Source organism: Perissodus microlepis, chromosome 15, assembly GCF_051167445.1.
Source record: "Perissodus microlepis isolate ML-2025 ecotype Zambia chromosome 15, ASM5116744v1, whole genome shotgun sequence".
Lineage (NCBI taxonomy): Eukaryota > Metazoa > Chordata > Actinopteri > Cichliformes > Cichlidae > Perissodus > Perissodus microlepis.
This window is the reverse complement of record NC_140475.1, coordinates 22,651,112-22,672,235: the sequence shown is the minus strand read 5'-3', so window position 1 is coordinate 22,672,235 and position 21,124 is coordinate 22,651,112. Positions and strand designations below refer to the sequence as shown.

The 21,124-nt window shown below is 40.0% G+C and overlaps 1 protein-coding gene across 9 annotated transcripts in view; it reads left to right on the top strand.

Moving 5' to 3' along the window:
* The window catches only part of myt1la (myelin transcription factor 1-like, a), a 90,781-nt gene that overhangs the window by 36,507 nt on the left and 33,150 nt on the right, over window positions 1–21,124 (top strand). For all 9 annotated transcript variants that reach the window (XM_084953912.1, XM_084953917.1, XM_084953915.1 and 6 more), the window contains exons 6-9: window positions 11,790–12,289; window positions 15,149–15,779; window positions 17,227–17,648; window positions 19,443–19,577. In XM_084953912.1, coding sequence (XP_084810038.1) covers window positions 11,790–12,289; window positions 15,149–15,779; window positions 17,227–17,648; window positions 19,443–19,577 — 1,688 coding nt within the window. The remainder of the gene's footprint in view (window positions 1–11,789; window positions 12,290–15,148; window positions 15,780–17,226; window positions 17,649–19,442; window positions 19,578–21,124) is intronic.

Below are 21,124 nucleotides of genomic sequence, written 5' to 3'. Positions count from 1 at the left end.
CGTTTTATTGGCCAGTTTTGCATGAATCCATTTCAAGACTGTGTACCTGCATTACTTTGGTGGATTAGAGGTTTAAGAGCTGAATGAGAATACTCTCTAAATCGAATAATGGAAAATATTTTGAATTTTCAGCCATCTAGTCATTGACAGTAGTCGACTTGTATGTAACCTTAAGGACTCTTGAAAGTCCACTTTGAGGAAAATGGACAAAAATTTGACATTAAGGAAAAAAACCTTCCCAATGGCTTCATAGAGACAGGCATTTCAGGTATCGTGATGTAGATATAAAAATGTGTAAATTCAAGGTGTGCTTAAAGACAACTGCTAGTTGTCACTCACAGACAATATAAAGCACTCCAGCTTTTGTTTGAGTCTTCCCATTCTGAGCTTTTTGGCCATTGGCATTTTATTTTACTGCTTTGAAAAAGACACTGCATGTTCATTTGCTATAGCAACTCGATGGCATGAGAGTTAAATCCTGAAGCGAACCCTGCTTTAATGTCTATTTGACTTTAAATAGGGCAGAAACTTAGACAGTGAATAACATGAGGAATTTAATAAGACATTAAACTAGATATTGAGACATAAACTCCTCAGAAAGGTGTTTAATTAAATACATAATCAAGAGCAAACTATCAATTTTTTCTCACAGACTGCTACACAATGTTACCTCTATTTGCAAATCGCCACCTGCTGGCCATTAAAAAGACACTGAGACAAAAAGGAATATCAGGTGTAACTTTAAGAGACCAGAATACACTGTTCCTTTCCATACAGAAAAATAATGCCCTGTAAACAATTGATAATCTTCAGAAGTCCTCATAGAAATGATGATAAATATGTGGGTGTCTTTGTTAGGCACCTCCACTTGTCCTCATAGCCACAAAAATGGACTGCAGTTTGTGTCACAGAGGCAGTAATGGACTCTGGCTGTCCACAAAACACACAGAGTGTCCACTTAGACACAGTAATGGATAAGCTGTCATGCAACACTGTGTAGAGTTCGCTGTTGCGTTGCATTCTTCATTTCATAAAAACAATATCTGATGTTGGATATTCTAAACTGCACCGAGATCCAGATCCTCATATAGATAACCAATAAATTATTAAGTGATTCAGCCCACAGTATGTATTCAATCATAATGCTTCAAGACTGCAGCACACCAGTTTAGAATGAAGAAAAAATGTAGTGTGTAAACCCACCCTCTCTTGTTCCCTCTCTCTCTCTCTCTCTCGCTCTCTTTTCCTCCCCGTAATTACCATGCGTAGTCTCTCGCCCTTGTCTGCAGTGTTCCCTCGTTTCTGATCTGCTTTAATTACCACTGGAATTTTAATTGGAGGGAGACAGCAAGGTGGCCGAGGTCACACTTGCACACATGCACAGGCAGGAAGGAAAGTTGGCAGCCTGACAGCCTATAAGGTAAAAGACGAAGGGATCATTTGAGGAGAAGCGTGTTTGCATGTGTGCGCGTGTCATCTTGAAGGAATATTCACTGCAGTGGTTTGTAGTGAATGAGCAGCTTTTAATCACTGTGCTCGCTCTGTTCTCCTTCTACACTCAAATCTGAGGTTTTAAAAAAATCCAATGTTGTTGAAATATTTATGCAAAGCATTTAGTAAATAAAGAATAAAATAATAGATGCCTTTTATTTCCCAAATCAGTGATTATATATAATGAAATATAATGATGCAATTTTATACATAATTTCTTGCAGACTAGACATAGATTCATCTGTATATTAAGCTATATTAACTTTTAAAATGATGGTAATTAAACCATTACTTGAAAAGCTGTCACATGACTCAGGCATCTTATTTAATTGTAGAGCAATCTACAGACATCTATCTAAAAAAATCAGCAGTCATACAACAGCCAACTGATGGCAGTTGATTCAGAATTCATCACATTTCATGAACAGTCCTAAAAGCCCTGAGTTCAGTGTTTTATGCTGTTGACAATAATATTTTATTACAGTGATTAGAGCATGCTTTATTAGTGGTTTAGTGGTTTGCATCATATCTATCCAATAGACTCCATTTTATTCATGTAAATGGAGAGTCCTCTTCAGACACTAAGGTTAGTTATGGCATTCCACAGGGTTCAGTGCTAGGACCAGTTCTGTTTACATTGTACATGCTTCCCTTAGATAATAGCATTATAACAGTATACATTTTCATTGCTTTGCAGATGACACCCAACTCTATCTATCCATGAAGCCAGATAACACACACCAATTAGTTAAACTGCAGGAATGACTTAAAGACATAAAGACCTGGATGACCCTTAATTTCCTGCTTCTAAATTCAGATAAAACTGAGGTTATTGTACTCGGTCCTAAAAATCTTAGAAATATGATGTCTAACAAGATGCTTGCTCTGGATAACATTACCTTCAGTAAAACTGTGAGGAGCCTTGGTGTCGTTTTTGACCAGGTATGTCCTTCAATACACATATTAAACATATATGTAAGACTGCTTTGTTGCATTTCCACAATATCTCTGAAATTAGAAACATCATTTATCTGGGTAACTTTGAAAAATAAGTTCATGGATTTATTAATTCTAGGCTGGACTACTGTAATTCATTATTCCCAGGTTGTTCTAAAAGTTACCTACAAATTCTAATGGATAAAACAAGGGGGTAGAGAATTTGTGAGAAACAATTGCTAAACATAAGACATTAAGGGATATAAGTGGGTTCAAGGAAACCTGTAATACAGTGATCTATTGAATATGGCCAATACAAAGTCAAGCTCAGGCTTCACTGTTGAACATCAGTTACGGCAGAGGATGCTTTAAAACATATATTGTTGAAACATTTATTCAAAGTTTCCCTGAATGTAACAAAAGGAAAAAGGGACAGGTCATGTTCTTGTGTACTTTCAGAAAGATTGGATTTGGCATTTTCATGGTGCTTTTAAGGACAGGCTCACGGTACACACCTACCTCTACAGATTTTCCCTCTTTGTCAGCTTTTTGAGAGCAAAAATTGGCTGAAGCTACAGCAGGAGATTCAGATTCAGCTGCCTGTTTTGTTTTTCCATCGTCAGAGTTTGAGTTTCAGACCGTTCTGGCAGCTCATATAAACAGACCGCAGATTGGAGAGCATCGGGTTAAGGTTATGTACACTGGTCTGAGGTCAGTGCATCAGAAACCTGTGCCAGCAGAGACAGACTGCATCTGTTGTGTTAATGCTAATAAGCATACCACTGATGAGATGTTTCAGAACTAGCATGACTCTGACTTAATTTGGTAGAAAACAGTGTTTGCATGTGGGACTGTTTCAAATGTCTTTATTCATGTTGCCAGATGAAAAGAGACAGAAAAGCAAAGAAGTAAACAAACCCATTTTTTAATAGACTGCTTGTGATAAAATGAGCTCATTATCGCCTAATGAGGCTGATTCCTTCAAAAACTGTCTGACTGACTCTTGGCCTCGTATTTTCATTCAGTTAGGAAGTGTAGCAGACAGATGCACTACAATGTGCTAAGAGTTTTGCAAGCTACAAATGTGTGTCACTACACCATTTATGGATTTTATCTGCTTTAATCAGATGATTGATGTCCCTCAGGTCTATTTTCAGCAATTTTGTACACTCATTTGGTCACTTCTGAATGTTTCTTTTAGCATAACAGATTTACTTCTTGGTCTTCAGATTATAAGATAATAGGAAGCTACTTACTCCTGCTTGAGAAACAAAATATATGTAGTCAAACAAAGTCACTTTTATTTGTGTAGCTGTTTTGCAAAACAGCAGGAGTTAACCCAAAATGCTTTCCAGCTGATTATACAAAAGTAGCATACAGAATAGATAGTGACAGCACCGAATAGCTAGTGCTAAAGACTTTGAAAGAAACAACAAGAGAAACATGACAACCACAAAATGTAAAAGCCACAAAAACATGGTGGCAAATAGCGTAAATAAAGGAATGCACTATAAAACAAAATCGGTACAAATATGTCCCGGTAAGTTTCTTTCTTTTCTTTTCTGAACAGTAGTTTATGTGCATTTCAAAGCAAAAAGAAAAAAAAAGAATCGTTATATGTAACTAAGTGTAAAGTAAAAGAAATCTTTAAAACTACAGTTCAGTGAACTGTTTTAAGATAAAGAAATTTACAGTATTTCATTTATTTATCTATTCTTCTATACATTTTAACCACACATTTAATTGTACCATTTAGGAAAACCTTTGTTAGAAGAAAATTACAAGCATTTGTTTTTTTGTTTTTTGTTTTTTAACAGTGTAACTTACTAAATGTAAGTAGAGTCCAGTAACTTAATGTACACTTTTTATTGATCCCCGTGGGGAAATTCTTCTCTGCATTTAACCCATTCACTCAGTGAAGCAGTGGGCAGCCACCAGTGCAGCGCCTGGGGAGCAGTGTGTGGGGATGGTACCTTGCTCAAGGGTACCTCAGGGTAGCCGTTCAGGGGATTCGAACCCCTGACCTTCCGATCATGGGGCAACCGCTTTACCTACTGAGCTACTTAACTTAACAGAGTAACATGAACTAAGTAAAAATAGATGGCTTTTAAGACCTAATTTAGCATTTTTAACACCTGGACTGGACTTTATGTGGACTGTATGCAGACTATTGCAGAGCCTGGGGGCAAGCACAGAGAAAGCATGGCCACTTTGGAGAGATGAGGACTGAGAAATGTTGGTGGGAGGATGACCTAAGAGACCTGGAAGCAGAACGTATAGTCAGTACATCTGTAATATCATCACTGTGTTACTTATCCATTTAAAGCATAAAGCAGCATTTTAAAAAATAGTTTATAATACAGTTTCATAACATTTTAAAACCATTAGTGTATTTCACTGCCAGCCTATGTAGTTCAGCTAAAAAAAAAAATGTATGTGTTGTCTTTTCTAAACTCTAAAAAAATAAAAAACTTATTGTATGACTTCTCATAAGTACTTATTTGTACCCTTGTTGTGTACCTGTGGTGACAGATTTTGTACAACCTTAATATTATGGTACAAAAAATGATATTAAAAAAAACCAAAAACTTAAAAATTTGACATTCTTGGCGGTGGTAGGGGTGTACCCATTATTATTATTATTAGTATTATTATTATTTTTATTATTCACACACTTAAAATTGGCATTTGTGCTGCAATTTTTTAGTCTTACTGTCGCCACTTACCCTAACATGCATGTCATTTGACTGTAGGGGGAAACAAGAAGAAGAACGGAACGAGCTGAACCTGAAGCCTATTTGCTGAAAAAGATCTCAATTCTGCACCTTGCTGCCAATGTACAAGACTAAAATAGAATTAAACTTATATAACTTATAATTTGTTCATCCATGTCTTTAAATGCATCACTCTAAAATCTAGGATCTATGTACCTTTTACTACATAGAGTACATATTTAGTTACTTGGCCCTCAAAAAAAGGTTCATATAGTAACTTGAGGGCCAATATTTAGCCCTACAGAGTTTGTGTGTTTGTATCTGTAGGGCCAAAAATGGACTTTTACTATACCTATTTTTTGACAGTACAGTGAAAAGCCTAGCACCTGGGTTTTGAACCATTTCAATCAAGAAAGGTTAAAAATTAAAAACTGTTTTAGATACTTTGCCTGAATATAATAAATGTTACACATATTTAGCATTATTCTTTGATTCTTTCTTTGTGATTCGCATGTTGCCCAGCTGCCCTTCCCTACCTGACCCTCACCATTTATCCCGGCTTGGGAAGCGGCTTGTTGCCCACTGTGGCTGGGTTGCCGCTTTCTTTAGGGGTCTGTGGTGAACTCTAAAGGGAACCGCCAAGTAGAGGAAGAAGATATGAAATGTCACATTTATTGTTGTTATTTTTATCATTAGGGAGATAAATATGCTTAAGGAGGGGTAGATTTTTGTTGTTGTAGCAGTTGCTGCTTGTTTGCATCACCCACGCATGATCCCTCATTTCTCAAACTGGGATTTTTTGGCTTCGGTAGCAACAAAACCTAAATTCTAGGCTTCAAATCATCCCTTCGGAAAATGCAGAGGGATCACAGGAACACTACAGACGTGTTCTTTCTAGGTTAAGAAACTCTCTTAATGAGCTGCTTGCACTTTACTGCTTTAGGAAGGTTTCAGAATGATCTCAGAAAATTCCTGGGATGGTTTCTTCATGGGCAATGATTTAGCAGTGAGTTCAGTAATATAGACCAACGCCAATAGGCACTTTCCTACATTGTTGTTGAGCCGGTGAAATTAAAAGAAGAAAGTCTTTTGTGCAGGTTTGTGCAAAAAACACGCAGCGGTTTTTGTCAGAAAGACACAGCCACCTCCTCCATCTCGCCCTCCAAACATAAAATAAGCTCTTTCATATGGAAATGGACTAATTGATTTCCTAAAATCCACATTAAAGCCGTGTATAATTGTGCTCACTGTTTTGGAGCAATTAAAGCAGAATTTTCCCAACAGTTAATGACTATTATGGGATTTGCGTAATTGAGGCCCCGCTTGAATAAGCTTTGTTTGGGTTTTTTTTTTCTCGCAGCAGATTCTGGGCCTCAGCGAGAGCGAGTGGAAATCCACTGCAGTGTCTTAACACATGAGCACACAGCAGTGGGAGTCACAGCTCTTTGACCTTTGAACTTGGTGCACACAAAGCCATTCACACTCATGACCCTCACAATGTCTGCACACATCACACTCTTGGTTTCTCTGCTTGTTTGAGCTAAAAAGAAACAGTTTTCAGGGCAAATCTGACTTCACACTGTAATGTGACATGTGGGGAAGATTTGGTAAAATGAGTGAGATGGCAATACGTTTTTAACAGCATATATTTATATATATATTTTAATACTATATCCTTTGAAAAGGTCTTGGAACGCAGTATAGAGCTTTTTGCTCAAATAAACTTGTCCAAAAAAGCATTATAATATTATTTTTTAGTTGCTGAATGCAAAGCAAGACTTTGCTTTGCTTAAATGTGTCATTGGTATTGTTTTCTTTCTTTTTTCATGCTTTAATTCCATAAATGCATGACTAAATAAATGTTGCACTGGTGCCTACACAGAGTAAGTAAGTAGTCTGATACTTACATGATTAAAAAGTCAAGATGCTGTTCATCTGTGTTCTGTGAGAGTAGACTAGACTTATCCAAGCAGGCCAAGGCTAAATATTCTTCTGACAATGAGTTCCGGTCAATAATTCTCAGTCTGAACTGAACATTTCATTTGTTCAGTTCAAAGATGTATAGAGGCACGAGGTATTACAGTTTAACATTTTTCCAAGATAGATTTCTCTTGACTTCTTATATTTATTTATTTATTTATTTTAGATTTATTACATTTCCAGTAGGAAATGTAATAAATAAATATGGATAATAAATATGGAGCAGTTTCTATTACATAAATGTTGGTATGTTGCTCAGTGTGTTAAAACATTCATCTGAAGACTCCTTGTGCTGTTCACCTTACTAACAAACACTAAACATTTTATTAAAATTGTTTTCTACTTTTTTTGAATGTTTTTGTTTGCGCTCACTTGTTATCGACAGTATAATAACTTTTGTGATAATAGCTTTTCCTAAATACTGTGCGGATGTGTTCATGCCTACTGTACATGCATGTATAATTTGTCTGTGGAGAGGTTCACAACAAAAAAGCAACGCAGTGTATTGTTAGGAAGGGAATGAAGGAGGTGTGTGCTATTGCAGACAGCAACTCTTCAAGGCCAAAACACAAAGAACTCATTCATTCAGTCATATGTTATCTCACGGGAGCAGAAATGTGTGAAAAGCCTCCATCACAGATTTCAGAGAGAGGAGGAAGGATCCAAATGCAAGACGCATAAAGTGGACGAAACTTTACAGTAGATGTATAATTAGAGCAGGGCGATATGACCAAAAATATTTATCATGATATACATTTGAAAATTTGCGATATAACTGACGATATAATTGACACTAGACAAAATACTTTACAACTCCACAACTTTATTAGTGCAAAAAACCCTATCAATGTATTTTCACTTAAACAAGCAGCTGTTTTTTATGTGCATTAAAGTTATATAACAACGTAACAGTGCAAATTCCTTGCTGACAGTTTAACCAAAAGGCATTTCCAGTGGAAATTGGCCGACATATCCTCAGCATAACCATGTATAATATCCAGTGTTGGGACTAACGCGTTATTAAGTAACGCGTTACAGTAACTACGTTATTATTGTGGTAACGAGCACGGTAACTAGTTATTATGCCAAAACCGGGAACGCGTTACTCGTTACTGGGATTTAGATAGGCTCGTTATTCGTTACTTCGTGTGGTGGCTATCGCGGAGCTTCCACAGATTCAATAACATTAGCAAGTGGTGGAAGCCAGCAGGTGGATGAAGGAAAAGGGAGGCAAGAGGAGAGACCCGAAGCGGCCGCTGGTCCGAGAGTGTCAGGTGAACTGAACTTCAGGTAAGAAGTTATAACCTGCAGTCCATCTGGGTCAGATATGAACCAAGTTTAGGTGGAGTTTATTTTCGTTATGCTGACTTTTTCGTACTGTGTGCTAGCTAGCATGACGGAGTTTCTATACAGCTGGGTGGTGCTATGTTACTGATGTTGAACTTTATTTTGTTCATAGGTTAATTATTAGAGTTGCCAACCGTCCCGTAAAAAACGGAATCGTCTGGTATTCAGAGAAAATATTACGCGTTTCGTGTTGAGCTGAAAAGGAACAGTTTGTCCCGGACTTCAGCTACAATGAAAAAGACACAAAGCTGGAGTTATTCTATGTTTACGCTGCACAGCTGCCTCTTCTTCTCTCATCCTCTCACCCTCTCTCTCTCCTGTTGCTACTTCAATCATGAAACTGATCAATGATCAGCTGATTGACTTTTCTCTCTTGTTTGTTTATCGCCCACTTTGCGCCAGAAAGAGGAAACCAGCGGATGTCGCGGTAAACAACAGCAACACGTTTGATCAGCTGTTGTTAGAATTTATTTAATATTAATTTCTAGTATCAGCTGATGTTTGCTGGAGCCACAGCTGTAAAGCTGCTGGTCATGATATCGGTTTGGTTATGTGATGAGAGGGAAACATGAAGATGAAACCAGGAGATGTCCTTACTGAATCATCAGAGCTGTGATGGAGAAACAGGTTTACCTTTTAGTTAACGTGAATGAGTTGAAGGGAAGTTATGAACTGTTTCTGAGAGACAAATAACACCAGGATCCTTTTCTAAGTAGCTGACAGCTGGTAACTGTGCAGGGGCGGGTCTAGCAAAGTGTTGCCAGGGGTCCAGGTAGGGCATTAAAAGGGAAAGGGGGGCACAAGGAAATACTTTCTTATTCTCATTTAAAATGTCTCACTTTTAAAAAATAATTATCTGAGTCTTACAACAAACAATTGATAGATTGATACATATATACCATCAGAACAGTGTACATCACTGTCACAACAGTGTTTATTTTCATTCAAAGGCTTTATGATTTTTCCTATAATGGTGGGCCGGTCTCTAGTCAAAATGCCCGGGCTGATTTTTTTGTCCCAGTCCAGCTCTGTATGCAGCTCATCTGCAGTCTGGTGTTACCTACATCTTCCTATTCAGAAGGCAGATTTTCCGAGTTCTGAGTACAATCGAAAGCACCACGACTGCAGTTTTTGTGTTGGATGTAAAAAGCAGGCTAGGATAGAATCAGGTGTGGGATTTCTCTCATGGAAATGTGCACATTATTTTTTCCTTTCTATTGGTAGGTGGCACAGTGCAGTTGTGGCAAGTAAGCAAGCTAGAAGACTGGCAATCTTGCTGGGTATCCAGTTACGGAAGCAACAAATTAACAAGAGAATTCTGAGTAAAACCACAGTTACTTTCCCTAATAACTAGTTACTCTGAAAGTAACGAGTAACTTGAAGTAACTGAGTTACTTTTGATAGAAGTAACTAGTAATGTAACTAAGTTACTAATTTAAAGTAACTTACCGAACACTGATAATATCCACAAAACTTAAAAAGAGGTTATACACACACAATACGGTAATATTATGTTGAAGCGCAGTACGTATCACTCCGCCAGGCTCCTGCCTACGGTTAGCAAAGTCGTACTGAAACAGATTTTCGAGTGCCATGTACCACATAAAATCGTTTTGAGGTCAGTAAACACAACCAGAATTCATACATAAGGCACACGGGATTATAAGGGGCACTGTCGATTTTCAGAAAAATCAAAGGATTGATTTTTAAGTGTGCCGTATTTTCCAAACAACACGGTAATAACGACGGCCCGCTAGCATGCGCTACCACAAATAGTGCTTTGTTGTGTATCTGACGGACGAAAGCTAAACCAGTTCCACACCACTGAAGTTGCAGCTTTTTTACAAACCAATTCTGGTTCATCCGTTTCATTCAACGATCCGCTTTCGCCCTTCTCATTCTGCGTCGCCGCCATGTGTGTATGTAAACAAAGGCACTGCACATGCGCGTTTTACCCATATCGTATCGCGATATTTCATTTCCTATCGTTGCCCAAAATTACACCGGTATTACCGTGAACGGTATGATATAGCCCAGCCCTACGTATAATCAATTTCAATCCAAAAGACAAAACAGCAATCATCAGTAACAACAGCACAAGTAAGCAGTGGTTCCTGTTTTTTGAGATGCTAGAGGAATGTCTCTGTTGTGTTTAGAAGCACATTATAAAAAGGAATTAATTGAGACATAAATTTATACCTAAAGTTTCTCAGCACAGTGTGAAAGGTAGGAACATTACTCATCACAGGTATCTGAGTTGCACTTGCCCATCTTTGAAGCTTGTGCATCAAGCTATATGCTACACATATATAACAGAACATTCCTGATGATGTGACTTTAATATCTGACTTTAGTTACCACATTTAAAACTTGATATTGAAACAGAATGAGGGAACAATGTGGTCAAAGCGATCAATATTACGGGACGCTTAGATTTGAACTCAGTATCACACGTCGACATCCACAACTTGAGCAGCTGCTGCAGCTGCCACTATAAGGAGACAAATGATCAGCATGCATCATATGATTAATAATGCTCCCTGCATTCATACATTCAGTGTTCTGCTCCTTTAATGTTTTAGAAAGTTTATCATACCAACTGAACAGAACAAGGTCCCACCTTTTCAAACCCTGCTTTTTACTCCTGCCACCCTGGACTTACAGAGTTTGATGTGGATACCAGTAATATTTAACATCCTTTCCAGATATGAGCCCGTGCTCTTGTAACTTAGTCAATAATTTACAATAATTAATATGGTCAAAAGCTTTTGATTTTGAGGAAGCACATAAATATAGTTGGGTTTTGCCTGTTATACTTGTAAACATCTTATGTGCACAGTTAAACTGTCTTTAAGTCAGACAGAGGTCATACTTGTAAAACAAACGCTTCTGACAAAAAGGCAAGAGGCACAAACAAAAAGAACATTAAGAATTACTCTTAAATTTCTCTAAGAGGAAATCAGGTGGTATTAATTATAAATAACACACCTGCCTCCTGCATCCCGTCCCCTTCATTTACAGTATGATCGGTATTACTCTTCTGGATTCATATTTCATGGTAAATTTGGAAGTTTACCTGCTTCATCGGTATGAGAGGCCAAATACAAGCGCTCTCTCTGCCCAAACTGAGCTGATTATGGCTAAGTGCCGGTATGTGTTCTGGCTCAGCAGGATCAAATGTGTTTGTCAGATTTGGCTGTTTTTAAACTTATTTATCCTCTGAATCTGTTGCAGTTTGCAGCAAAAGGGCAAACGATCAAAGAGTAAATAGGAGAGCAAAGATGGATACTGATCATGTGTGTGCCCTCTGTCCCACCTCAGCATCTACGGCTGCCCGCTGGCCAAGAAGAGGAAGGCTCTGGAAAAACAACCGCTGGAACCGGCTGCCAAGAGGAGGCCCTTCCTCACCTCCTGCCCGGGTGAGTTGGAGGAGGATGCTGGCAGCTATGGCAGCTATGGGAACGAAGCCATGGAGGTGGGGCAGGAGGGGAAGGAGCAAGGGGAGGTAGTTGAAGAGGACGAGGAGGAGGATGAAGGGGAGAGGGAAGGAGATGAAGAAGAAGAAGAAGAAGATGGCGAGGTGGAAGACGAGTTCTCGGAGGACAACGAGGAGCAGGGAGAAGAAGAGGAGGAGGAAGAGGAAGAAGAGGAGATAGAGGTGGAGAGAACAGATACAGCAATGGAGGGTGAGCAGGTGGAGGAAGAGGAAGACGGGATGGATGAGGAAGAGGAGGAAGACGGCTATGACGAGGAGGAGCAAGATGATGAGGGAGAGGAAGACGAGGAAGAAGAGGAAGAGGAGGAGCAGCGTCGTCAGCAGGGTGAGTGTGCGGTTTGTTACTTTAGTTGCTTGGATGAGAAACAGATGAAGGACACGAGCCACGTCATAGTTTTGCTTTGGTTCGTGCAGATTAAACGAGTTGCTTTTCAGGATCTGGAGCTCCAATCAGGAAGAAGAGTTTATTGTTTCAGCAGCCACGTAGCCCAATGTATGACTTCAGCTGTTCATCAGTTTGAGGCCTTCATTGTTGTGTTTTTCATTTCACAATCTGCCAAATGTTTCCATCTAGTGACAGGTCGAGACTGCCTAACTGCCAAATGGTCTGAAGGTCACGGCCATTCAAAAACTACAGCATTGCCACACAGTGATTTTTGATCCTCTGAATCTTTTAACAGCCTTGAGTACATTATGTGATAAAATTCCCAAAATTCTAGAGAATTTGTTAAAATTTCAGGTAATAGTACAGGACACAATACAGGACACAGACAAAATAACTAAAAGTGAACTTTTTTTAGGTTGAAAGTCCACAAAAGTCCACAGGCTTAAATCCATGAATAGCAAATGTGGACAAAGACTAGATCACGGAACAAACAGACAACCAACAGAGTGTAGACAGGTCTATATATACTCTAAGGGTAATCAGGGAAGTGGGAAGACACAGAGGAGGAGAGAAGAATACTCAAGGAGAAAGTCTATAACTAACACAAACACCTAACACACAGAAAACTTACAAAATCCACAAATTATAAATAACACCTAGGAAACTGTCGAGACTAGTAAAAAAGAGAAATCAAACCTTGAGGAATAGTTAAACTCAAATACAAATAAAAATTCAAAAATACATGAAAGTCAAGAACCAAACTGATCATAAAAACACAAAAAGAATTCAAAATCCCAAACTCAAAAATCCTGCGTCCAAAACCCACAACCGTGATGTGAATTAAAATTTTTTTTTTTAATTGGGCTCTTTGTATATCTAATAATGATACTGACATCTTCCCACTTAGTTATGCAATGCACCACCATTTGTTTTTTAGTATTACACAGCTTTTCCAGTCCTTTGTTCCAACCTCTATAAAACACATTGCCTGTTTCAAAATGACAAAATGAGTTATATTTGTAAAAACGCTGTGAAATTTTTCACATTCAACAGCTGATGGGTTGTCCTTGTGCTCTTTTCAATTAAATATAGGACTTAAATGATTTTCAAATCACGACTTTCTCTCTTTATTTTAACACTTCGTCCTTACACCTTTGGAAATAGGGTTGGAGAATAATCAACACTTGAGTCATTTAAAAAAAAAGGAATGTACAACAGTGTCATGCTGGCAGTTAAATTCATAAAGTGAACTGAAAATCAAGGTGGAGTGGCAGGTGGTTAAATGAAAAAGTACTGTAGTGAATAACTGAACCACTGCTGATGTATGGTTTATCAGTATAGCACATTTCAACAACAGGGAAATTCAAATTGCTTTACATAGAATACAAAAGGCCTTGGGGTAAAACAAGCAAAACGAGACAATGCAGATAAAAGAAATTAAAAGAAAAAAAGAATAAAATTTGCAGTTTGGAGAAGAGCAACTTTTTGTATTAATCAAAAACTGCAAGAACTGATCCAGATGTCGAGTAGACAAAGACTCACAAGCTGCAGACTAAAGACACATACCGGGGAGTGAAAGACAGTAAGACACAGGTGAAGTCAAGATTATAATGATTATAGGAGAAGGAACAAAGGAGAAAGCAAACAAGGAGAACCTTTAAAATAAAACAGGAAGTAGGTTAAAAAAAAGGTAGAAAAACACAGAGAGCACATGGAAGGAAAAGACAGGCTCAATATTATAACTAAGCTTAGAACAAAGCAACTGAAAGAACACATGGGCTTGCTAAACAAATGCTGTAAACATTTGTTGTTGTTGCACTTTTCATGAAACCGGTGCTTCTGGCCGGGACATGCCTTCAGTGTTGTGTGCCAGATATTCTGCAAGCACTGCAGCTCGATCCGTGACGGGGCCACCGTGTTTGTGCAGATTCGTGGAACTTTTCCAACCTACAACACGTAAAGATGCCAAAAAGCTGTCGAATTAACAGATGGATAAACGCAGCAATGTCGCAGATATTCAGGTCTTGTTCTGTGTCGCGCTGATGTCCACTTTTGCATGCGGTTTGCAGAAGGAGAGGACTAAGTGATGAGTGCTGCTGAGGAGGGTTTGGTAGACCAGATGCTCTGCGCTCTCCCTCCCACCTCGCTTCCTCCTCTCCCCCCAAACACCCCCCGTGTCCTCAATCGCTTCTGACAGTGCCTCACGAATAAATGGGAGAGGAGCTCTGCTGAGTTATTAACTCCCTCCCTCCCCTCCTCGTTTGCCTCCTCGTCTCGGCGGACGTGTCACATGTGCTCTGCCTCGGTTTCTCCTCCTGAGGATATTTATGGCTCCTGAATCGGAGCACCTCACACGCCTCCCTTTTCAATTTCTCTGCTCTCATTCGCCGCCTCTGTCCCCAAAATCAACAGCGAGGCTTATCGGAGAGAGCGACACTGCCGCGCACCGCTCTGGGTTGTATGTTTTTTGTGAGTAAACAGTGGATCATAATTGGGAGGGATGAAGATAATACAGGCGAGAATATAACAGGGGAAAAAAAAGAGTTCATCAGCACTGCTGACATGATTAGAGGATAAGGGTTTCATTTCCACTTCATCTGCAGGATTTTGATTCTATAAATGGACTGATAGTTGTGTTACCTGAAAAACAAATCACTTTCCCTCACATTTTTCACAAATTACCTGCTGTTTATGTTGCGTATAGCGTGGGTTATTGCGGGAAACTTTTCTTGGCTGCGTTGTGAGATTCCTGAACAGTATCAAAACAAAGGGATTTGTTTCTTGCTTTCCTGATTGCAGAGAACCACTACAAACCCGGTGGACAATCAAAGCTCATTCCAATTCAGAAGGACGACAACAACAACAACAGCTGTATCATCAGCGCCGGTAACGGGACCGGAGAGGAGTACGAGAACTACGACGAGCTGGTTGCCAAGTCACTTCTCAACCTTGGGAAGATCGCCGAGGATGCTGCCTATCAGGCCATGACCGAGTCCGAGATGAACAGCAACTCCTCCAACAGCGCCGGGGAAGACGACGATGATGAAGAGGATGACGGCAGCGAGCAGGGCGAGAGGAAGGGTGAGCTGAGCGTGGACTTGGACAGCGACGTGGTCAGGGAGACGGTGGACTCCCTGAAGCTTCTGGCGCAGGGTCACGGCGCCATGCTGCCTGAAGACGGCTACCCCGAAGACACCATGGTAAATGACGGCAGCCATACAAACGGGCGGCCTGGCATGGGAGTCAGGGGTCAGACTGAGGAGAGCGAGGAGGAGGTGTGTCTCAGTAGCCTAGAGTGTCTGAGGAATCAGTGCTTTGATCTGGCCCGGAAGCTGAGTGAGACTCAACCGTCTGATCGTCCTGTCCACCACGTTCTCCACCACCAACTCCAAATTCCAGCAGACCACCAGGGGGTGCACCACCTGAACAGGTAGATAATCTCTTAAGAGTTCACAGATATGATTTTAAGATTAAAATAATATGCACATCACCTCTGCCTGCCTTTGAAATATGTTGACCTCATTATTAACATGAGCATCTACAAGTAAACAAGGAAAAACATAGTAGGTAGCTTTTCAAAATTACATAGATGGTACTTAAACAATACAGCAGTAACGCAGTAGTTCTTATGCAAGCATGCACGCATGGAAAGGGTAGAGGGCTCTCTTCTTCCATACGGCAAACTAAAACTTGTAGTCCTTCTGTTACGTGTTTCTGTTCATGAATGGCGGGACAGAGATATCGCTAGCAAAGAAAGCATAGATAAAAGTGCTTCCATGAATGGGTTAATGAGGCAAGTTGCATAAAGTGCTCTGAGTGCTCACAGTAGAAAAACGCCATAAAAGAACCAGTTTATTAACCATTTACTATCAGTAATGCATGAAGTGTGGGGATTTGCATAAACAGTGCAGTGGAAAAAATGTTATGTTTTCAGTTTGGCCTGTCTCACCCTTGAAGGCTGTCTTCCTGTGCATTTCTGGATCTCTTCCTGTATTCCTTTAATTCTTTGCCCTTGCAGCTGCCATGCTGGTTGTCCTCCACTGACTCTAAATGCAAACTTTTAAGTTTAATTCCATTTTGATGCAAAGGACAAACCACAGGGAGCTTGTGGGTAGCTTGGGTTTTGGGTGTGTAGGATAAAGCAAACTAAAGCACTACTCCTCGAATATTTCAGACTATGCTATACTGAAAAATGAAAATCGCTGTTTGCATTCTGAGCTATAGCTCACACCGGCTCTCATTTATAATGATGATCCGCAAAATAAAACTCAAGGTGATACAGAAGTCAGACAGTGAAGTATCAAACGCGCATCTGCAGGGGATCGTTCTGAATATAATGCTCTGCATGGTCCAGAGGTGCACAAAGAGACAGCCTTGAAGGGGAGGTCGGACACCTTAATCAGTTTTTTGTGGGCACGGTCAGAAGACCTTTGATTTATCTTTATATTAGTCCTCCTTTTTAAATGTAAAAATGTACTTTCACAAACTTATTAAATATTACATTTTTATAATTATTAAACATTCAATTACAGGTTTCATTTGTAAGGTTGTGGGATCTACTTTTGACTCCTTTTAAAACATAACTTTATCCTTTTTAATATTTGATAACATTTTTTACTTTGACTGTTGAGCATACATTGTATAGGTAGCTTTGCTTCTTAAACTTCAAGGTAGCTCCAACAACAACAGTTCCTAAATTATTTTAGAAAGTTTTTTTTAATAAAATCAAAACTGTAATAAACTTTTTTGTAGGATACAGCTGAATTGGCAAAATTGTGACCCTTCATTCAAGTTGATTTAGTTGAACAAGTTAGGAGATATAAAACATCTTTTTGATAACCTTTCCACATATTCGCATCTTGACTTCAAACATTCAGGTATGACAGCTGCCAGCAGGGTGCACAAGACGAGCCCCGGTCTCTGGAGCGCAGCTACTCCGACATGGTGAACTTAATGAAGCTGGAGGAGCAGCTGAGCCCGGCGTCCCGAGGCTACCCGACCAGCTGCAGCCAGGAGGGCGACGAGGACACCACATCTGTGGCCTCCGACCGCTCGGACGAGACCTTCGACATGGCCAAGGGAAACCTGTCGCTGCTGGAGAAGGCCATCGCACTGGAATCGGAGAGGGCAAAGGTCATGAGGGACCGGATGGCCTCGGAGCACGCGATGCCCCGTCGGGATCACCACCACCATCATCATCGCGGCCACGGCGAGCACAGCCCAAGGCTGAGTAGCGCTGCAGAGGAGCGCAGGTCCAGGATGCAGCAGGATGGGTTGAAGAGGGCGTACTACCCTAAAGGTAGGCAAGGAAAAACCCACACACTGACCCTGTCTGTGTAATTATTGATCTGCACTCGGCAAACTTGGAAAACTATACTGTAGCATATGTCGATTTTCCATGTTCCATGTGTCAGATCTGTTAAGTAGTTTGGAGCCAACTTAAGGATCTTTTAGGCGTCATTGCTGTTTCGACTTCCAGCGTAAGATGTTGTGTAACACGTTTAAATTGGAAACGTTCCTTCATTCATACGGTCCTGCACCTGGTTTTTCATGCCAGGACTATTTTTACCACAAAAGCCTGGACACTGAGAAACGAATTTAGTTCAGTCAGTCCTCTGTAGCTCGACACGATCACGCTGCATCTGATCAAAATAAACTTCCTAAAAGAAATGTGCCTTTAATTCAGCAGTAAAGGTTATATGTGATGGTAATGAACAGGATTCATTATGTAGTGGTTTTACTTCCATGTTTCCTCTTTTACTTTTGTAAAACTGCTGTTTTGCTCTTTGTTCTACAGTAAGCTTATATGCCGTGTATGTATGTAAGCACTTTGTGGCTCCTGTCTAAGAAATAGATATTTCTTGCATTCATGCTTCTTCTAACCTATTACTATATTCACAAAGTTGTCAAATAATCATGCTTCTCTTTAAATTCTGCCAGTTTCCCATCACCTTTAACCATTTAACCATAGCCATATTTAACTCAAAAATGTTGACCCCGGGTCAGCAGAGAGGGAGTTTATCTTGTCTGTCTGACTTATTGAAACCCTCAGTACAGCAGCAGCCAGGGGCTATTAGTGCTGCAGCAGGAAAAAAATAATACATAAAAGTAACTTTAATGTCTTTTCCTCCCTGATTTGAGCATTTTTACGGACACTGCTGGACTGAATGAGTTTTCTGACCTCTGGGCTTGGTTAAAATCTGGCTGTGTTATTTCAGAAATGTTGCACATGGCTGCAGACGAGGTAATGGGCACTCATTTTCTGCATTCAGGGCTATACACAATTTGGGTTTTTTTTATTTTGCAGATGCATGGTTTTCCACTGACAGCAGCTTATGTTGTTAAAATAGGCCGGTGTGGGAACATCAGACGGCCAGCTTGTCAGGCATGAGTAATGGCAATCTGCACGGCCCGTTAGAAGAGCAAATCTCATCTGTGGGACGCTATCTGCGGCCTATTTCTCCAAATCCACTCATATACAACCCCACTACCACTGGTAGGGAGTCGGCACTGTACGGTTATCATCCTCACTACAGACTCAGATGGGCTTCAGACTGTTTCATTAGCACAGAGAGAGTCTTTGTTAACCCATAAGAAGCTGTTATTAGTCCAAAGGAAGGCTTTTATTATGATGTCTGCATCTGTGCAAGGACAGCTTCACCTATTCAGCCTGATATTGTGGTTTCTTGTTGGGAGGGGGCCTATTTTGTTCTGTTTGTCCCGACTTAGTCAGTGATTTGCAGCATGCACACCCAAGTGAATCTCATCCGTGCTTGCTAGCTGAGGTAATGAGTTATCTATGTAGGAGGATGATGCTTAATTCGGCATGATAAGCTCTGATTGATCAATTGTTTCTTGAACCAAATGAAGCAGCCATCAGTGGATCCAATATCACACCTACAGTGTTTGCCTTGCTAAACAAATCTGAGTTGTGGGTGGTTTTTAAGAACCAGGCTACTGGCCAAATCCATGAGCCATATACGGTCCGTGTTCAGTCCTTTCATGGCCAAAAACTGCTCCGACACTTGGACGCCGATTACCTGTTGACTCAACTCCACCTCCGTCTAATTTCCGCTGCCCCTTGTCTTCACAGACTCTTCCAGGGGAGAGAAGAAGGAGAGCAAGTGTCCGACTCCAGGCTGTGACGGAACCGGTCATGTGACGGGGCTGTACCCGCATCACCGCAGCCTTTCTGGGTGTCCCCACAAAGATCGTGTCCCACCTGAGAGTAGGTCCCTCTGCTTGCATGTTGTGCTGCATTGACAACACAAACTCAGTAGCACTCTGACAAGTCATTTCACCCAGAGCGGTATTTCAGTCTTTTGGTGGGGGTGGTGGTTTTATATGTGCAGACATTTCTCAAAGCGCTCTGGAGGCAGGAATCACCTTATTGGTTGAGTAAAACATCAGATGACAAGGACACGTTTGCTGAATCTCCAAACCGTGGCCTGAATAATAAAAGGTACTTATGCAGTACGTTTTTAATGTTCTGCTCTATAAAAAGAAGGTTTTCCTGAAAATCCTGAAAAATGATCAAATCACTGATCAAAACATTCTTGGCTACATCAGAAGCACTGAAATATCGACATAGCCTCAAATGTCTGTGTAGATGCTCATCATCCAGGCCACAGTGGTCTTAAAGCTGGACTTTAAGGCAGTTGGACTTCTTTTCAACTTCACAAAGACATCTCACCGTTTCCCAGAGAGGTGTCTTAACATACAATGGAGTCCCAAGTAATTAATCTGATGATATTAGTCACACTTTGGCTCATAAGAGGATGAACTACATACATGATGACAGGAGAGGTCAGCAACTCCCAGGGTTGCTGACGGTAACCGTAGACAATAAGATTCACTAAACACAAGCTATTTGCAGAAAAAGGTTCTCGAGAATAATAAACACAGTTATTAATGAATAAATATTCTGTAGTATTTATAAATTAATGTGTATAAATGTATAAATAACCACATGTAAGCACTACATAAATCTGTAATTTGTCATGTTTCTGTGTTAAGATGTAGTTACAATATTTTTCTAGTCTAAAATAAACCACTGAGGTGTCAATAGTGACCAACGGTTATCCCATAATAACTTGTAATGAAAAGAAATGGTGACAAAAAGTCTGAAAAGCCAACATGGAAAGAAAGAAATCCAATAATGAGTCTAATTCTTAAATTTAGTTAAAAAGAAGTAAAAAGATTCTCTGCGTCTGCTATTCACTGCCACATATTTGTAATACAACATGAATAATGAGTTCTAGTTTGTTTGATGCTTGATGTGACTACAAAGTTGGCAATAAAGGGAGCTGCACTTCAGTGTCACAAACCTCTTTTTGCTGTTGTGTTACATTAACGATTGAGCTGAATCGTGTTTATTTAGCTGCGCACTTTGAGGTTTTACTCATGCAGTCAGATCATTTCTGCCTCTGAGAGTTATATAAGACTGAGAGCAACAAAAACATTTCACATCAGACATCTACCCCCAAAATTTGCCCCTTAATATCTTAGAAAAACAAAATCCCATGTCTTTGGGACCAAATGGAAATAATTTACTGGTCAGAACTGTTTTTGTTTAGTTTTACTTCCAATTTGAGGAGATTTAAGGAATAAATGCTGACTTCAAATGACTTGTTAGATGGATTGTATCGCAGTTAAAGTCGGACGGTGCTGGCAGTGTTGGCTGTTCACCATCATGCATCTGTCCTGCATGAGTCTGCATTTGTGTTCTGTTGTGTTGGACGTGTTAGATAATCTGGTTTTAACTTTGTTATGATC